The sequence below is a fragment of the Homarus americanus genome, unplaced genomic scaffold (genome assembly GCF_018991925.1).
Source record: "Homarus americanus isolate GMGI-L3 unplaced genomic scaffold, GMGI_Hamer_2.0 scaffold24922, whole genome shotgun sequence".
Lineage (NCBI taxonomy): Eukaryota > Metazoa > Arthropoda > Malacostraca > Decapoda > Nephropidae > Homarus > Homarus americanus.
The window spans coordinates 6,348,990-6,369,647 of record NW_024722610.1 but is presented as its reverse complement, the minus strand read 5'-3'; the positions used below and the strand labels follow the sequence as shown (position 1 = coordinate 6,369,647).

Sequence of the window (20,658 nt, the reverse complement as noted above, 5' to 3'; positions counted from 1 at the left end):
CCAGTACCTAATACCATAAATAATTCATTGAACATTCATTTTTGTACATAGTATATTCAGTATATATATATATATATATATATATATATATATATATATATATATATATATATATATATATATATATATATATATATATATATATATATATATATATATATATATATATATATATATAATATATATATATATATATATATATATATATATATATATATATATATATATATATATATATATATATATATATACTTCATTTTAGTCCATATAACAGCGGACTTTGAACATATAATCCACGACCTCACCAGCAGAGAATCGAACCTCGAGCCTACTGGGTGTGACTAAAGGCAGCTTGTGGCCTAGCCGATGGGATTCCTAGTCACCACAATCGAGATAATTATATATATATATATATATATATATATATATATATATATATATATATATATATATATATATATATATATATATATGTATATATATATATATATATATATATATATATATATATAACACAGTAGGGTATGCTATAATGAACGATCCTACTAATAATATTCTATAATGAACGGTTTTTCCACTTATAAAATTGAGAATGCTATAACTTAACTTGTGTAAACTCCTACAATCTAATATTATTTAAAAAAATTATTTTTTTTTTTTTTTTCTTAATTTATTGTTTTTTTATTACAAGTATTAATGATATTGGTTATTTCAGGGGTTTAGATGCATATTTATGCAGTTTTTTACAATTTTTACAATTTTATATTATATTTTTTAGTGTTAAGTGGTTGTATTTGGTGGCCTGGAACGGATTAATCCTATAACGAACGAATGCTATAACGAACAAGGTTCTAGAACCAATTAGATTCGTTATAGCATACCCCACTGTATATATATATATGTTTGTGTAATAAATGTATGTAGTAAGTACATACCGGTAACCTTTTTCACTCAAATCCTAATGAAACACCACAATTAGAATACGGTGGTTGCTGTTGAACCACCTGTTGTATAAATAGTCGGAACACAGCCACACCACCGAGACGAGGGAACACTCCCACCACCGATCGTCTCGTGCGAAGCAAGCGTATAAATGAAAGAAAATACTTTCAGTGTGTTTAATATGTTACAGTATATTATAAATAAATTAATAAACAAATAAATCGGTAAATCCATTTCAAGTAAATGGAAAAATTTTACTCGACACCGACATTAGTTCCAGTTACCGGTAAATAGCAGACGCTTCAGTGACGTCACTAGTGTTTACACTACACCAGCGGGTAATATTTGATGACATTACTTGAAGTGAATTGGCTTTATTTTAAAAAACCAAGGATGGTTGGTAAAGGACTACTGAGTCAGTGGGTAAGTGTCACATTTGGGGTACTGGTCTTATACAGCAAATAGAGCTCAAAAGCTACTTTTTAAATGGAAATTTGGGGGGGGCCGTCTTATGCACCCCGACGCCTTATAGGCCGCGATATACGGTAGTGTGCCCATTAAACAAAACGGTGGGAATTTCGGATGACACAATAACTCGTCAGGTGTTGAATGTGGTCAGTTACAGAACGTAAATTTGGACTGCTCATATTTTTCATAAAGTAGAGTACAGTAAGATCTTGTATTTCGCAAGTAATATAGACTGGAAAAATTGCGTCAAATTCAAATTTGCCAAATGCAAATACATAAACTAATGGGAAAAATAGCATTATAGACTGGCCACTCTACATCAACCTCTGATTTTCCTATTTATAACCTCCAAATGATACAAATTCTGCCTTTATTGACTTGATTGTGCTTTTCGGAAACTATTTTCTTGGCCTTCCTCAAATAACTTAATCACACACTGCTTATCCTGCATCGGGTACTTGACAAACTTAACTCCCTTATGATAGTCCCGCTTCTTCTTTTCCTTATTTGCCGCTTAGGTGGGTCTGTCCCACCCCCACCAGCACCAGTAGGACCCCCAGTAGAGGTAGAGGCCATTATCTTGACTTGACAGGTGGTAGCACCACCCAAAAAAGCACACAATAGCAGACCGGGCGGTCGCTAGGATGGCGTGGGCTACAACGTGATAGTTACGTTCTTGTAAACCTCTTTGACGTTCACCACCGGCAATTCGATCACCAGATCGCTTCTTGGAAACATTCTTCTTACCTTGTCATTCCATATTCATCGCTAACACAACAAAATTGGAGAAAATAGCGAAAATCACAGAGTAATTGACAGAAACTGCACGATTCAACTGATCGTGTGATGTAAACAGAGAGCGCCGGTGTAAACCGTTATTAGTCCTCACTGCGAAACATTCTTTTTACTTATTCTTTTCATACAGTATTTATGGGTAACAGCTAAATTTGAAAAAAAAAAATTACAGAGTACCTCTCAAAATACACTTCACAAACAAGACATGAATCAATTGAACATGTGATGTTGAACGTCAACTGTAAACGTTGCATAACCCCACACTATAGCCAACATTCGTATGCAAAAGTTTGCATTTTACAAACAGCGTTCCCCTATTCATCAATCTCGTTGCAACCAATTCATGTTGACAAAACACGCATTGTAGCAGAAATAACTGTAACTGGTATGAGGGGTCTTAAAAGTGTACAATCTCCTGTGGTTTTGTGACAAAGTGAATATCCTGCCAAATTGCAGCTTCTACCTTGATTTCCAGACCAAATTCATACTGGTTTTCTTCGTAGGTATGCAACATTGCACTCATCACATGAAGCAAACATTATCAACCAAGATAGCAAGACCAGCTGTCAAACATTGCCCTCTAGCCAGTGGGAGGCTCTGCCTAAGTGCTTGGCATTGGTATATGTTCATCTTTTTAGCCATGAAAAGGATTCTTACACCTCAATTTTCTGTATATAAGAACATAGTTTAATAGATATTGTTTCTTACCGCTCTCCAGATGTGACTTCCCAGGGTGTGATTCCCGGTGTGAGACTCCGAGTCGACTTAAGCGTCACAACTTGATTCACGGGAAGAATCGTTATGCCTGCCCTCAAGAATCCTGCAAACAGTCGTTTGATCGATACAAGGACCTGCAGTATCATCTCTCCATTAGTCATCCAAAAGGTAGAAAATTCTTAGTAATCAATAAGATCCTCACTCTTTGTCCTCTTTTACTTTTGTATGTACAGTATGTGTGTTTTTCTGTCTGTCTGCAAATCTTGTGAACTTGATTATTTGAACAGATTTGGAAGTTTTGAAGATCCAGCACACTGATTGATCCATGGTAGTCTACCCAGCTTCCAGGAGACAAGACAGTTTAGTGACAGGAATGCATTGTTCAAGTTAGAATGCACAATCACATCCTTCACCCAGCACATCTGGATCTGGGAGAGTTGTGTGTTAAGGGAGTTTACCGAGTGCATTGCGTAACTGGGTTAAGTATTTGGAGGGAAACTTTTTAGTCTTCCAAAGGCCAGACAGTCTGTAAAATTCTTTAGTCATGACAGGATGTTGTGTACCTCATATCATGTCAGATAGTCCATTCTTACATGTCAAAGCAGAAGCTAAACTTCATTCATCATCAATGATCACAGTCCTGTATCTCATCTTTCTTTTTCTGTATATTTCAAGTATTTCTCTTGAAGATTTTGCTAATCTTAGTACTGTACAGTACTTTTTCATTTATTTTCCTGTAAGTGTAGCTTATTCTTAATATTCACCCATGACACCACATTTCAAAGGCCTCCAACCTCTCTCTGGTGTCTGCTGACAGTGTCCACACTCAGACCCATACATCAGTACTTGCCATATCATAAAGCCTTTCAGCAGCCCTTTTCTCAAATTGAAGTTAATGTCCCTTTTCATTAGATCTTTTATTATTAAATGTTGTTTTTGCTTGCCCTATTTTTGCTTTTATTTCTTCCATATATCGGCATATGGATTTTAGTGAGAAAAAACATTTTAAACACTACAACAGTTGTTTCAAGATTAACGACCCAGCTATCTTTGCTGACCCACACCATTAAGCTAGTGTTACTTCCCAATTACAAAAAAAAAAAAATCCACCCGTTTAAATTCTTGTTTCCTACAATAATTTTTATTGTAGGATTTATTTCTAATTTGGAAACAACTATTACTTTAGTCTTCACGGAGCAGTAGAACGTTGATTTATAGCGATTCAATTAAAGATTATTGATTTAAAGCGACACCCACAATTAAGGACAATGTTTCAATTTAAATTGACTCTTTCCTATTTTGCGCGAGTCAATCTGGCGCATCATATTTTAAAAGACACGCCTAATGTTTCTCTGGGCACGCTACACTGTCCTAAGGGCAAAGCTGTACTGTACATGTACTCAAAATAATGTACTAATTAATTACTAAAATTTTTGTCTTGTGCAAACTATAGCATGATTATACAGGTATTCAAATTAATTCACTATCTTATATGATTTCCAGCAATGTAAATTATGTTCTCTCCAGTCACTTCTGTGACATTTTATAAACAAAAACTCAATATAAAGGACATAAATAAACAAATAAATAAATACTTCACTCGACCTTGGTGCCAACTGTCAAATATGTCACTGTCACCTCCCCCCCTTCCCCCCCCCCCTCTCAGCCAGGGTTTGGTGGTTATACAGTAAGCTTTAAGTTTTTATCTTATATAATATCACAGACTAAAGTTAGGAGAATATAATTTGCATTGCTGGAATCCTTGCAAGACAGTGAATAATTTGAATATAAACCTCATATATTTTGCACAAAACTTAAATTTTTTAGCCATTTATATGTCTAATGCAAACTATAGCATGGACAGTATATATATATATTCAAACTAATCACTATCTTATAAGAATTCCAGCAATGTTAATTTTATTCTCCCAGGTCAGTTCAGTGACATTTTCTAAGAGAAAAACTTAAAGTCACTCTTAAGGACAGATAAATAAATAAACACTAGACCTTGGCATCAACTGTCAAACATATCACTCACCTCCCTCCCCCCCATCTTCCCAGCCAGTAAACAGACCATTTTGACTCCCATAATTTTTGCTGTGTTGATTTATGAGTGTTTCTTTCAACATAATACTACAAAAACAATTGGGTTTTTTTATTCTAGGAGATGGGCTGAGGTGCATCTGGGTAGACTGTCAGTCTTTTTAGTATTTTGCGATTCTCGCAAGTACCAAACAAAATTATTCCATTGAAACAACACTTTGATTTAGTGCGAATTTGGTTTAAAGCAACCTCTCTTGGAACGTATCTCGCGTTTTTTCGACATTCTACTGTACTTGTATAAATTCTTAAACCATATTTTTTACCTTTTCCTCTACCCTGTTAACGAGTTTTTGTAATACCTCTTCAATATTCATAATAAGAGCAGTATCATCTGCATTGAGTTTATTTGATATTACTTTACCATTAAATTTTAGTTCATCATTATCACTTAAAGCTTCTCTCATTAAGAATTCCTAATATCGTAAATTTTGGTGTATAAAATGACACTTGAATCAACAAAAAACCACCTTGAAACCAGGTGTCATCTTATAGGCCAAATACAGTAAAATTCCACGTAAGCCAGAACAATTGGTGCAGAGCACTTCTGGGGATGAGAGATTTCCGGGTAACAAGACGACTTTCTCAAACCCGGAAAAATTTCTTATACCCGGAACCTTTTCCAGTTACTGTACTGGGAAAAGTTTCCAAGTGTCTAAACTAGAACCTCTTCCACAGACACACACTACCCCACTTCCCCAGAATGTTTCTGAAGATGTTTTCCTTGAGTCTAAACTACAGGAATCTGTAAATACAGATGTAATTAAGTTAGAAATTTAATTTCTTTACTATAATACAGTGGTCCCTCGGTTAACGAACGGTTTGATTAACGAAATTTCGGTTAACGAATTACCTCCCATAAGGATTTTCAATTCGGCTAATGAACAAAACTTTTATTAATGAAATCCTTACGAACAACACGTTTTGTTGTGAGCATCAGCTTATCAGCTGATGGGCTAGTCTGCCAATTCAGTAATCTGTTCTATGTTTACATTCGTTTCCAGTGGAGTAAATATCAAGAAAGTTGTGCTTTTTAATATTTTTGCATTTTTATATTAAAATTATTAGTCATTTTAAAATTTAGTTAACATATTGATAATACATGCAGTACAGGGAACTAGTTTTTTGTGCGCCCATCAACCGCTTGACTCAGCCATCAGGCGTCAGTGTGGCTTTGTTGACAGTGGAGTGAACATCTATTTTGTTGGTGTCTTGAATATTTTTGCATTTTTATATTGAAATTATTGGTCCTTCTGAAATTTAGTTAACATATTGATAATATATAGCACAGTGCGGTGTTGATTTAAATAAAATAATCTTGAATTACACCCAGTGAACCTAAAATTTTATTGGTAAAATGACGGAATCAAGCATGGGTCCCCTGAAAGGTGATTTCTCTTCTCCCTTCTCCTCCACCCCCACTTCTAATTCCCATCATCATCATCAACCAGGAACCTTCTACATACACACCTCAAAGTAAGTGTACTTTACGACATTTTTTTTTACTTTGTATGTACTTTTCTGTGAGCTGGAACCAATTTACCCAATATCCCATTGAAACAATGGATTCAGTTAACGAAATTTTCGGTTAACGAACGACTCTGTGGAATGAATTGTGTTCATTAACCGAGGGACCACTGTAATCCAGAATAGTTTATCTAAAAGTTTGGTTAATTAAATAAATAGCTGTATATTTAAAAATTAAAAATCTGCAGGATAATGACATGAATGAAGCTGTGTTACAGCAAAGATTGATATTTTTCACTCCCATAGAGCTGTGGGGGATTATTGGGTCTCATGTAACTGATCTGACCTGATGCAATGTCAGGTGGAGGCAGGATGGGGGATTAGCGGTCTCGTATTACTGATCTGATGAAATGTGAGGTTACCCTTTCTTGGGTGGAGGATTAGTGGGTCTCATGACCTGAAGATGTCTTGAATAAACACAAAACCTAAAGTATTTTTACAGAGATTGTGGTAAATACAGATACAGGTTGTACCTCTCTAGTCCGGCATTCTGTGGTCCGGAAACTCCCGTGGTCCGGAACGATTTTAGTTTGTCCAATAGGTAGATAGGCAGCTTCTTCTTTTTTCTTTTTTTTTACTTATCTGAATTATTATTATTATTACAGGATCATTAAATTTTTGCCCCTCAGGCCCTAATGTGGGTCAGTGACCTATTCCCGGGTGGGCTAATCCCCTTAATAAAAATAAAAAGTCGCAGGAAATTAAGGTTTGTTTACATCCGGCAGTTCGGCTGCTCTCTCTCTCTCTCTCTCTCTGCTAGTCTATACAGAGTACAACATTTAACCCTTCAATATATATGAGCAGTAAATAAGTATTGCTTTCATATTCTTATGTAGAGTAATGACGATATATTTTCACATGTGCGCACTTACATACGAGCAGTCTCACTTTTTTTTTACCATTAATGGTTAGCTACTTATATTGTTCCATTTATTAACATTAAATAACATTACAGGTACTTCAAGCAACCATATTCATTTTTTACATTAATTTTACTACAGCTAAACTCAGGGTCTTATTTTCTTCAGTTTTATATGTAGAACCAATCAGTCACTGGTTTCGTAAGCTTTAACATAAACAATGCCGGCAGCCGTCTCGTCCCCTCTAATATTCCACGTATTATTAATAAATTGTATTGTTAATTTTGCACACACGTACATTAATTCAATAAAAAAAAATTCAGAAACATTAATTAAAATATATATGAACAGTAAATAAATGTTGCTTTCATATTCTTATGTAAAGTAATGATGATATGTTTTCACGTGTGCGCATGCGCACTTACATATGCGATCTCTCTTTTTTCTTTACCATTATCGTTAGCTACTTCTATTGTTCCATTTATTAACATTAATAACATTACTTAAAACAACCATATTAATTTTACTACAGCTACAACCAAGGTCTTATTTTCTTCAGTTTTATATGTAGAACCAGTCAGTCACTGGTTTTGTAATCAACGAATACAATGCTGTGTCATTTCCTCGTGTGTTTTAATATTCTACGTATTATTAATGAATTGTATTGCTCATTTTGCACACATAAACATTAATTCAATAAAAAAGGCATTCAGTAATAAACAATAATGAATCTTTTGTACATAAGAGAAATGACGCTGTTTACACGATTATGCACGTCGTCTGCACGTTGGCGGGCCGTTCAAACCCGTCGAAATTCAAGTTTCCGCCGTCAAAATTTTTATTTATTTATTTTTGTGTGTGTTCCAATAAAATATGTTAAGAATTAAAAACTCGCGAAATTTGAGAAGCTACTATACGACATTTAACCCTTCAATATGTCTTCAAAGAGACCATGATGCAGAGAAAGTGGTGCTAGTGCTTCCAGGCATAAGCACAAGTCACTATCTATCCAGGAAAAGGGTGAATTTCCATGGTCCGGCAATTTCCATGGTCCGGCACCGGTCAGGCCCCGAGGTTGCCGGACTAGAGAGGTACAACCTGTATAACTATAAATGAGCAAAGTTGTATCTCTTCAACATTTCATTTCGTTACATAACATTTTTAAATATGGAGTGAGAAAGAAGAAAGGTGTGGGTAAATAGAGAGGTGGAGTGGAAATAAGTGTTGCCAAGTGCTCCTCAAGAGCTGATATTTAACTCGCTACCATGCAGTCACACACACGCAGATGTGTCTTAATTCCTTTGCTGTGGGTGTGTGAGTGGTGTTGGGGTGTGTTTCTGGTTGTTGGAGGGTGTGTTTGTGTGTGATGTAGGGGTGTATGTGTGATGTGTAGGTGTGTTGACGGAAGTGAACCTTTTTGGGGGTAGGGAAGGAGCGAGAGGAGCGCGAGCCAATGACAGCGCGCCTCCCTCAGACCATACTCCCCGAAGCAGCCAATCGCGCTGGATTTCCCCTTGCTACATCACAGCTCCTCTGCCAATCCGCGTGCCCAGATGCTGCCTCTTCCTTAGTTTTGGCGCGTATTTTAACACCAGGAGGTTAAGTGTATTTTCTACTGCTATTTTTCATAACTTTTCGGCGTAACATTGATGTTATTCGTGTTCCACGGGTGTAAGAAGTGCTGTGCAATATCTGCCCGATATTAGAGCAAGACTCAAGTGAAGCCAGGCCTTCTTGGGTGGGTTCAGGAGCCCATTATTCCTGAGCGTTATGTTTGATGCCAATGCTCACGTGGACACCCCAGTAATGCTTGGTGGGTGTGATTTTAGTGGTGAATTTACTGTTGATTATGGTGATACAAGTGCTACTGGCGATGGTGCAGGGGACTTGCATGAGAATGTTGGTGATGAGCTACTTGGTGAAGTTGGGGAGCCTAGTGTTGGTGGAGCACCACCTAATGCAGATTGCAGGGGTCAGGAACGTACCCCACAAGGCCCTATATGATGAGAGAGCGTAGGGTTGACGAGTGGGCAAAGGAGGTTGCCAAGCGTAAACGGAATTTGGGTGAGGAGTATGTAAGTTACAGCACCAAGAAAGTAGTCAAGGCAAGGCAGGTGTGCCCTCCCTGCCCAGACAGCTGCTTCGACAAGCTTGCCAGGGATAACATCGACACCATATTCACCAATTTCTGGGCAATTGGTGACTATAACACCCAGAATGGGTACCTGCAAGCACTTATCAGGGACATGCCCGTGAAGAGAAAGCGGACTGAAGCTGAAGTGAGCCGTAGGCCTTTTAACTACCATTTTTTTGTGAAGCTTCAGCAGCACGAGTTTAAGGTCTGCTGCCAAGATTTTGCTTCTATTCACGAGCTTGGCAAGAAGAAGATGGAGGTCCTGATGCATAAGAGGAAGGAATCACCAAGTGGAACGCCCATCTCTGACAAGCGAGGACATCATCCATCCACCAGGGCCATCACAGGGCGCCGCCTGCAACATGTGCATGAGCACATTTGTGCCCTGCCAGTGCTTGCTAGCCATTACAGCCATACGTACAACCCTCACAAGCGGAACCTGGAGGCCGGGGGCAGCATCACCGAACTTTACAGCATGTACCTTATGTGGATGAGCGAACATTATCTTGATGAGGAAACTGTTTCCGAGAGTTGTTACCACACTGTGTTCACGAGGAACTACAACATCGTGTTCTGTGCTCTTCTCACAGACGTCTGCAACACCTGTGAGAAGCTGAGGACCCAGATCTCTTCTCTCCAGAAGGATGGTCAGGACACCAGCGACGTGAGGAACACCCTGATGGAGCACAAGGCCATCACATAGTGCCTCGGGACCTTCTTCACCAGGCGGAGCAGGGTGGCCCTGGGAATGGTGATGTCAAGACGGTGGCCCTCGACCTGCAACAGACCCTTCCTTGCATGATTTAGTTGATGAAGAATCTGTGTGGCGATTTTTAGCGAGGGCAGAAAAAAACTTTGATCAATACGTGTTTCATTATGATGAGGCCATTAAAATTATACGCACTCCTAAGGATTTATGTAACTTGAAGTTGTTACGATCTTCAGGGATAATAAAACGAAGGAACTAAACAAAGTAAGATTGTAATACTATTGTCATAATACAGGTTGACAACCCCTTATCTGAAATCCTTGGGGCCAGAGGCATTTCGGATTTTGGAATTTTTCGGTTTTCAGATTTTTTTAATGTGTATTAGCCCGCCCGGACATAGATCACTGACCCACATCAGGGCCCGGGGGGCGAAAATATAATAAAAATTATAATAATAATAATAATAATTCATAGGTCTAGATCGTGTTTCTCACTTTTGATCTTTTTTTCATTCTTGTATTTCTTTATTATTATTATTATTATTATTATTATTATTATTATTATTATTATTATTATTTTATTATTGTTATTATTATTAATTTTATTGTTATATTTTATTATTATTATTATTATTTTTATTATTATTATTATTATTATTATTATTATTATTATTATTATTATTGTTATTGTTATTATTATTATTGTTAACATTATTGTTTTATTTTGGTGTATTTTTATTAAAAATTTTATTTACTATGAATAATTATTATTATAATTATTATTACTACTGTATTACATTTTCGCCCCCGAGGCCCTGATGTGGGTCAGTGATCTATGCCCAGGTGGGCTAATCCTGTTAAAAAAAAAAAAAAAAAAAAATTGTCCCACAAAAAAAAAACTTTCGGTTTTCAGAACTTTTCTGTTTTCGGAATTTCGGATATAGGTTTCTCAACCTGTACTGTTTTTACCAAAGATTATGCAAACTCTGCCTTTGTATTCGTATGTTAATTACGTTTGGGGGGGAGGGGAGAGGTTATTGGTGGGGGGAATGAGTGTAGTGGTGTTTCCTTATTACAGTAAAAGTCCAAAAATCCGGATGCCAGGAATCCGGACCACCCGAGAATCCGGACTTTTCGAAAACTCAAACTTTTTAAATTTAGCGGGCTTTTGTGGGTTATGTGAATGAATGGAGTTGCTTTAAAAAATTAATTTACATAATTCTAATAATAAAAGTAATTGTAAATTATAGGTAGCTAATTTTGTTAGTTTTGTAATTAGCTTGAACTGAAATGTAAAATTTGAGGCACTATAAATCTTTTGTGTGTATGTGTGCATGCGTGAATGCCACAGCTGCACAGCGACAACAAACGACCACACGATCGCCACTTTAAAACAAGCAATCAAACTGTGACAAAGTATGTAATTTTGAGTCCTACTCTTTCCATGTACAGAGTACAAGCCCATAATAATGGCCCCTAAAGTAGATAAACTTCGTTGTGTGAAGAGAAAGAAGAACACATTGAAATTGAGTGACAAACTTGAAATAATTAAGAAACTAGAATGTAATGTGAGCAATGCTGTTCTAATGGAAACATACAACATTAGAAAGTCTACAATTTATGATATAAAAAAGGCAAAGAATAAAATTCTAGAATTCACAGCTTCTTCTGAGCCTTACATTAAAATTGCTTAAAGAAAAAGTTTACATTGACTCAAATTAGAAAATCTTGATAAAGTGTTGCACGAATGGTTTTTGTTAAAACGATCATAAGGTATGGCAATTTCTGGGCCGATGCTTATTGCCAAAGCAAAGTCTTTTAAGGAGCAAGTGAACATTGAATCAGAGTGCGCATTTAGTGATGGATGGCTTAGGAATTTGAAGACTCGTCATGGTATTAGACAGTTTGTTTACATTTTTGTCTAGTGTTGACTTTATTTTTCTTTAAAACTGCTCGTTTTGATAAATGAAGCATGCTTTACTTGCTAATGAATAAACTATCAAAATGTACCTGTTCATCTCTTCTTTATTACTCCTTAAATTTTAATTTTAAAAGTACTGCCTGAGAATCCGGAAAATCCGAAAATCCGGACCGACCCAATCCCCAATACAGTAAAGCCTCTGATAACAACAGTTCGACCAACAACTTTTCATATATACAACCCTAGTTAATTTAGGACCCAATTCAATTTACGTCCTTATTTCATTCGTATTTACAACCAAAATATAATAAAAATGAAGTAAAATTACATTTTCATATAAATTATAACAAAATTCCTTTATGTATCATAAAAAAATAAATACCGTAATAAAAATTAAGAGCACCTTGCACAAAGAAGTTGCCCGGCTAATGAGTGGTATTCAACAGTCGGAGCTTGGCGGGCCTTTTGTTTTCACGCATCTGGAACAGGGAGAAAAACTTTCTCAAGTTTCTTACAGCATTTTTGCATCCCTATTCAACATGAGCAAGAGAGCAAGTGATGGTAGTGTTGGTTCAAAAGCTAATAGAAAGTGCCCAGAATCTAGATGTGTTAAAACGATATGAAAAAGGTTAGAGGTCTGTGGATATTATATGGAGCAAGCAATGAACATATTTTCTGAAGTGGATCCATTAACAAAACAAAGCATTAAAATTTAAATAAATGCAAATGACCTCTACATAAAGATGTATACTGTAATGAGAAAAGAAAGCAGCTCTGCAAGGTTCTTTGGAGAGCTTTATTATTCAAAGGCCTAAACCATCAACTTCAGCTACACCATCAAATTCAGCATCATAAGCAGCTTCAACTTCAGGTTGAGTAACAGTTTCAGCAACAGCTTTATGGAAAGCTATAGCTTCAGCCAGAGTGGAACCTACAGCTTCAGCCAGAGTTGAACCTGATGACTTTGTCATCTGAGTAAAAACTCTTACAATATTCATTGGCTGTCCTTATGTTTTAGACTTTACCACCATTGGGATCCTAGTGCTGTCACTAGGTACCCCTGTACACTGACACCAGAAGCATTTGGCAAGTTGTGACAAGTATATGCAGTATAAATATTATAAAGGGGCTTACTAAAGCCTAAGGAAGGAAGGATATTCCTTTAACACATAATCAATGTTATTTACAAAATATCTGGCCAGTATGGGGAGGATCATCGTGTCTCCGTCAGGGGGTCGTGGAGTGGTGGTCCAGCAGGCGTCACGGAAGCGTTGTGTGTGGGGACATCTTAGGAGGTAGTGGATAAGGGTGCTGCTGTCGGGTCTTCTGCATAATGCACAAGATCGTTGCTCAGGGGATGCGGGGATACCAATCTCCCAAGCAAAGTCATACCCAATGATGATACGGGCAGCAATCACGTCCCCTTTCCGCGACCCTTTCCCGTAGTCGTACGAGAGGTCAGGAAGTTTACGGAGGACATCGTACCAGGTGGGCGGGGAGTCCAGGGGGATGGCTGCTTCCCGAGCTTCTCTCTGTTTGCGGCGAATTTGGGTCCTAATCTGTAAAAGTGTTCGAGGAACAACGTAGTCAGGTGTGGCCCTGTTGCAGCCAGTCTTGGCAAGGCCATCTGCTGCCTCATTCCCCAAGATACCGACATGACTGGGTATCCATAGGAATGTCACAGGATGGCCTGCATCCTGAAGTTTGGATGTTAACCCTCGTATTCGGAGGATGAGGTCCTTATTTTCCCCTGATCCAAATGCGATCCCATCGAGAGCAGACCTGGAATCGCAGCAGACAAGCAAGGGGCAGAAACCATCTGCTTCTTCCTCAGCGAGAAGGGCAGCAAGGAGGGCTATTAGTTCAGCCTGAGTGGAGAATGCCCTGTCAGAAACTCTGAGAGACAGTTTGATAGGCTCAGGGGCATCAGGACGGGAGATGTAGACACCAGCCCCGGCCCTACCTGTAGCGGGGTCAACAGAACCATCAGTGTAGAGGACGACCCTACCTGGGGACCAGTGGGCGATCCTGGAGAGGTGGTATTTGCAGAGAATAACAGGGTTCACCTGGGATTTCGGGAGCGGTCCACCGAGGGCAATCACTTCAGGTTGAAAATCCAGCCAGGGAGAAGGAGACGAACCAACAGCAGGGGTGACAACAATATCAGGGCTCGGATGATTGACCCTCGCCACTGTCTTCTAGATGGAGGTCGGTCTCGGACAGCAGGAGTCAAGTTGGTTTGGACATAGTTGCCCCGAGGATCCCGTAGAATGGAAAAAGTAGTTTTTAGGTAAAACTCCTGGACACGATCCTGTAAGGGGGAAAGACCAAGTTCGGTATTGTGGTGGGATGCAATCCTAAACAAGGTTCTTCAAACTCCAGGGCGCGAGCAGTAGATATATTCCATAAGTAGTACAAGACTTGGCAGGATAACCAACCGATACAGAAGCAGGAGCCAGCACAAGGGACTCCTCGTCGTAACGAGGCCTGGGCCGATCTGAGGGAAGTTAGCTAGCTAGGCAAGGAGAGTTGCTAGACATTACTAGGACAATAAATGAGGTCTTCTAGTTACTTGACTAGTGCGGTACAGACATAGTACATCGGGACATAGTAAGTGAACATAGGCATTAGACATAAGCATAGATATCAGACATGCTATAATAATATGTAGTAATACAGACATATGAATAAATGGTACAATGAATGGTAACAGAGTCTTGCCATCAGGCGTGTTCACATATCTTGGTATTTACATATCTATACAGGTATATAAAGAAGTAGAGCGTGTCCACTGAGGAGCCCCAAGGATGATACGAGCAGCTTTCCTCTGGATAACTTCGAGACGGTTGACAGCAGTCCGACTAATGTTGACGAGGGCAGGGGCGGCGTAGTCGACACAGGAACGGACAAAGGACTTGTACATGGTGAGAAGTACAGGGATGGTGGCACCAAGGGAACCCCTGCACATGGTAGAGAGGGGAGCGAGACGCCGAAAGCATATGTCTCGAAGATAGCGGACTTCAGGGATCTGACAACGTGTGCGAGTTACATACACACCCAGGTATTTTGTCTCATTAACCCAGTCCAAGGGCGTTCCTGATAAGAGAAGGGGTGGAGGTACAACACGACCGTGCCACATGGCTTTTGTTTTTGCAGTTGAAAGAAGGAAACCAAGTGAATCACACTCTCTGGAGACCAGATCAAGGGCTTCCTGCATGCTGAGGTAGTCAGGGGCTTGGAGGAGGACATCGTCGGCATATCCTGAGTGGACAACTTTTGTCGGCCACGGGAGAGATGCAATGGAGTGCATGAGAGTGTTAAACAAGGTGGGACTCAGGACTCCACCTTGAGGGGTGCCGAGGTTCATTTCTTGAACAGGAGACATAGAGCCTTCAACGCGAACCCGGGCCTGACGTCCAGTGAGGTAAGAGGCGATCCATTGTAGAAGTCTCCCTTTAACCCCTAACCGCACAAGTTCAGCTAAAATGAGGGCAGACTGAGCCGTATCAAAGGCTCCCTTGATATCAAGGAAGACGGAGATGCGGGCAGTCTGATTGCAATAAAAGGAAGCAATGGAGTGTGCTGTGCTGCGATGTTGAATGAAACCATTGAGGGAGTTGTGAAAGCCGCCTATGGTGTGAAGAAGGTGACGATGGAGTACGTTCCCAATCGTCTCACTTTATTTCTTTACCAATAGTGGTTAGCTACTTCTAGTGTTCCATTTATTAACATTAATAACATTATTTAAAACATACATACAGGTATTCAATTTTTTTAAATTAAGTTCATTACAGCTACAACCAGGGTCTTATTTTCTTCAGTTTCTTATGTAGAACCATGCCGTCTTGTTTTCCTCTTGTGTGTTTTAATATTCTACGTATTATTGATGAATTGCATTGTTCATTTCACATATATAAACATTAATTCAATCAAATACATATTCAGTAATAAACAATAATGAATCTTTTGTACATATTCTTTAGGTAAATGACTTTCCTTGAGTGCGCACGAACTGTATATCAGTGGTTACTTTTACTGTATATTAAATAACATTACAGGTACTCCTGGACTTACGACTTATTCAACTTACGACCAACCGGACATACGACTGCTGCATTCGTACAATTTTTTTTTAAATTACGTATTTTCGAGTCCCGACGTTAGTGATCGCGCTGTGTACTGACAAAATTTTCGTTTGTAATTCCCTTTAAAATGGTTGGCAAGCTTAAAAGTGAGAGTTTTGTGGTGCTGAGAAGAAAAAGAGACACCCATTTTAGATTTTCTATGTACTGTATTATCTTCGCATTTTCGACTTACGACCTGGATTTGGGTCCCTAACCCCATCGTAAGTCGAGGAGTGGCTGTATAAAGATTAATTCAATGAAATAGATAATCAGTAATAAACAATAATGAATCTTTTGTACATATTCTTAAAAAGATAAATGACACGGTATCCTTAAATGTGCACGATATGTTAGTGTTCCAATCCACCTCACTTTTTTTTCTTTGCCATTAGTGGTAGCTACTTCTATTGTTCCTTTTATAACATTAAATAACATTACTTAAAACATGTACATGTATACTCATTGTTTTACATTAACTTTACTGCAGCTACAACCAGGGTCTTATTTTCTTCATTTTCTCGTGTAGAACTATCGTCCCGGACTCACGGCTGTAAGCACTAACGAAAACAATGGAATACAATCTCTTGTGTGACCATATTATTATTAATTTATGTTGTATAAGGTGCATTCAGAAACATTATTTAAAGAATATTGTTTGCAATTTTCATTAATTGTATTGTTTTGGGGGAAAAAGATGGTAAAAAGCCACACAAAAGATATGAAAGGGTCACACATGGGAAAGCATCTCATTATTATTGCTTTATTTTAATGGTAATTAATGATTCACGCTACGATGATTCACCTTACACTGCAATATTGGAGGACACATTACCGTCGTTATTTGAGGCTTTACTGTATTGGGAAAATTTTCTTGGAATTCTGGAAAATGTGCACCTCGAAAAATCGTTCCCAAAGCCGGAATTTTCCAGAAAATTTCAACTTTAGGAACAATTTTCCGAGAAAATTTCAATTCCGGCAATCGGAAAGTTCCAGGTTTGAGGGATTCCGGCTTATGGAGATATTAATGTACCGTGCAAATATAAATATTTCTTTAAATGTACATACAATACTAAAAAAGTAAAAATAGTACTGTTATAAATCAATGAAAGTCCGAACTGTGCTAACGAGACGAAGGGTGAGGTGGTGAAGTGACGAGACAGTAGGTGAGGTGACATGCCAAGGCACTTATGCAACACACACAGTAACAGCTCTACTAAACCATTGTCTTATAACATTTTACATTATATAATCTATTTTAAAATTAATTGATAAATGATGGCTTGATTTGGCTACTTTTGCACTTGGACAACTGATCAGTTAATAAACCAGGGCATAGGGAGACGCATTATGTCACGTGATGTCACGAAGCTTTGCAACTGCAACCACAAGTGCTGAGCAACCACATAAATTATCACAACCTGTACTCAAACGTACAAAGTCAATTACTATAATTTTTATGTATAATGCTAACTTTGGGATGTTTATACTCTATTTAATCGTTGTCTTGCATGAATCTTGCAAGAATTCCAACAATGCAAGTTATATTCTGCAAATCAAGTCAGTGATATTTCATAAGCAAAAACCTTAACTCCCTGTGTTGTATAATTTATATCCGAGTCCCTGACCCCCCCCACCTGCACTGAAAACACTCATTAATCTCCCCTCTCCCTCCTCCCAGTTAGCAAGTGATAATTAATGGAATAAAGGTGGTTTTAGGCTTGAAGTTTTTCTCTTATAAAAACCCACAAACTTGTGTTGTTATTTTGAGATTATTCATCCCTTTCCAACATCACCGTGGGGGGATCATCAAAGTCAGGTAATGAATGAGGGGAGGATGTGGGCAGCTCAAGGTCACTGCGAGAAGTTGAGGGCGTTGGCTGATTTGCTGACGATGTTGATGTTGAGGTTTTCTTAAAGAACATGGTGATGGGAAGCTGTTGTTGTTTCTTAAGGCGCTGGAACATATTTTTATACTGAGCCATAAGGCTTGTAAGACTTCGTGAAAAGTTGATGCTGCGCTCCATAGAGGGGTCATACTTAGACACTAAGTTTTTCAAGTGTTCAGCCACCTGAAACACTTCACTAAACTTGTGTATATCCCAACATGTTGGCTCTTCTTGTTCTTCATCATCATCGTCGTCTCCACCGCCGTCTTCTTCGTCCGCTCTCACGATTTCCTCCTCACTTCGCATCATTCAGAGTTTCCCTGTGCCCTTGGATTAACTTCTCGATTTCCTGCTCGACCATGTCTTCAAACCCATCACCGCCTACAGCCCTGGCCACCCTCATGATGTGCTTAACTTCAGAGTCTATCGTAGGGCATCTTTTGAAGTCATGCACACAGTCACTCCACAGTGCCCGCCAACACGAATTAACCGACAGGTTTCAGTGCACCCATGGCCTCCTTCACAAAAGTGATGCAATTGGCAATGCTGAATTCCTTCCAGCATGCCATAACACTGTTGTTAGTGCCGTCCTCCCTGGCGTTGTGAATGTGGACGAAGGTGAGGCGTGTGTACCCTGCCTTAAAGCACCGAATCATGCCCTGGTCGAGAGGCTGGAGGATGGAGGTGGTGTTGGGTGGAAGGAACACTACCTCGACGTCATCGTGTCCGAATTTTATGGCAGCCGCGTGGCCAGGTGCAATTTCAACGACCAGCAACACCTTGAAAGGCAGGTCCAGCTCTCTAGGTAGCTCTTTACTTTGGGGTTAAAACATTTGTGGAACCACTCAAGGAAAAGCATTGCTGTCACCCAGGCTTTCTTGTCTGACTGCCAGTAGACGGGGAGGAGATTCTTATTTTTCCCTTCAGAGGACGAGGGTTGACAGACCTATAAATCATGCCTGGCTTTATCATATACCCTGCTGCGTTGGCATATAGTAGGAGTGTGACTCGGTCTTTCGCAGCCTTGAACCTGGGGGCCTGTTGCTCAGACTTGGAAATGTAGGTTCTGGTTGTTAGTTTCTTCCAAAACAAACCTGTTTTGTCAACATTGAAGACCTGCTCTGAAAGATATCCATTTTCCTCAATCAGTTTCCTGAATTCGTCTGGGAACACCTGTGCAGCTGCCTTGTCCGCTGATGCCGAATCGCCAGTGATTCTCATATTTTTCAGGTTGAAACGCTTCCTCAAATTGTTGAGCCAACCTGCACTGGCTTTATAATTCTTATCAGTGCTGGTGGATGCTCTGTCCTGAGGAACCTCAGATTTAAATTGGTCATAAAGACTCGGTGCCTTCTCCCTGACCATGTTACCGTTGATGGGGACACGTTTCTGGTTCATATCCTCAACCCAGATGTTTAATGCCTTCGCCACCTTCATTAGAGTTACATCTCTAAGCTGGCTAGTCACCTTAGCAGTAAATGAGGCACTTGTAGACAGAGTTTCACGAATTTCCTTCTCCCGAATCATAATGGACCTCACACTTGATTCATTGCGTCCGTACCTCTGTGCCACAGCAGCAACCAACATCCCACCTTTTATTAAGGCTAAAATGGCCAATTTTCCTTCCAGGGTAATCACAGAGCATTGTTTCTTCACTGGAGGACCAGAGGCAGAGGTTGGCTTGTGTTTGGGCATTATGAACGAGTATGAGAGGCTTAAGCGCACTAAATTGACACACACGAGAGGCAAGTGTTACTCCGACAATACCCACGCGGCAACTGAAGACAGAGAGGTGGGATGGCGGGGGTCGAGCTTTGGCGGTCTAGTGTTTGGTGCGCTTATGACCCATTTTAAAAATTTTGAGTTTGAAATTGGAAATTGTAACCTAACCCCTGGGGTAATCCGCATATAGTTAAAACCACGTAAGAAAAATACGCGTAAGTTGCGAGTCTACAGTAGTACATTTAAGTACAAGTTTTCAACTGGTATTTTCAGGTAAATATTCGTAACTTTCTTCATTTATTTTTACTCATTTACGTGCATACACCATCCTAAATATGTACAGGTATTTTGAAAAAAAAGTAGAAGAAATAATTATCCTAAGGGCAAACCTATACTCAGATGTACTAAATAATTACTCAAATTTGTATGTCTAATGCAAACTATGGGATGTTTGCATTCAAATCCATCACTATCTTACAAGAATTCTAGCAATGTAAGTTATATTCTATTTGATCTGATAGCTACGTACTTGGTAACTTCCCCACCCTCTGTCAACACCTTACACCACTCCTCTCCCCTCTTCCCAGGGGAGGCTTAAAGTTTTGATCTTATAAAATGTCACAGACTTTATTTAGTAGAATATAACTTGCATTGCTGGAATCCTTGCAGGACTAATGAATAATTTGAGTATAACATTACATAGTTTGCACAAGAGATAAAATTTTAGGTCTTTAGTGTAGTACATTTAAGTACA

General features: G+C 38.9%; 1 protein-coding gene across 1 annotated transcript in view; it reads left to right on the top strand.

The window, feature by feature from the left end:
• The window catches only part of LOC121862946 (transcription factor IIIA-like), a 247,654-nt gene that overhangs the window by 133,815 nt on the left and 93,181 nt on the right, over nucleotides 1-20,658 (top strand). Inside the window, exon 5 of the mRNA XM_042361399.1 lies at nucleotides 2,924-3,090. Coding sequence (XP_042217333.1) covers nucleotides 2,924-3,090 — 167 coding nt within the window. The remainder of the gene's footprint in view (nucleotides 1-2,923; nucleotides 3,091-20,658) is intronic.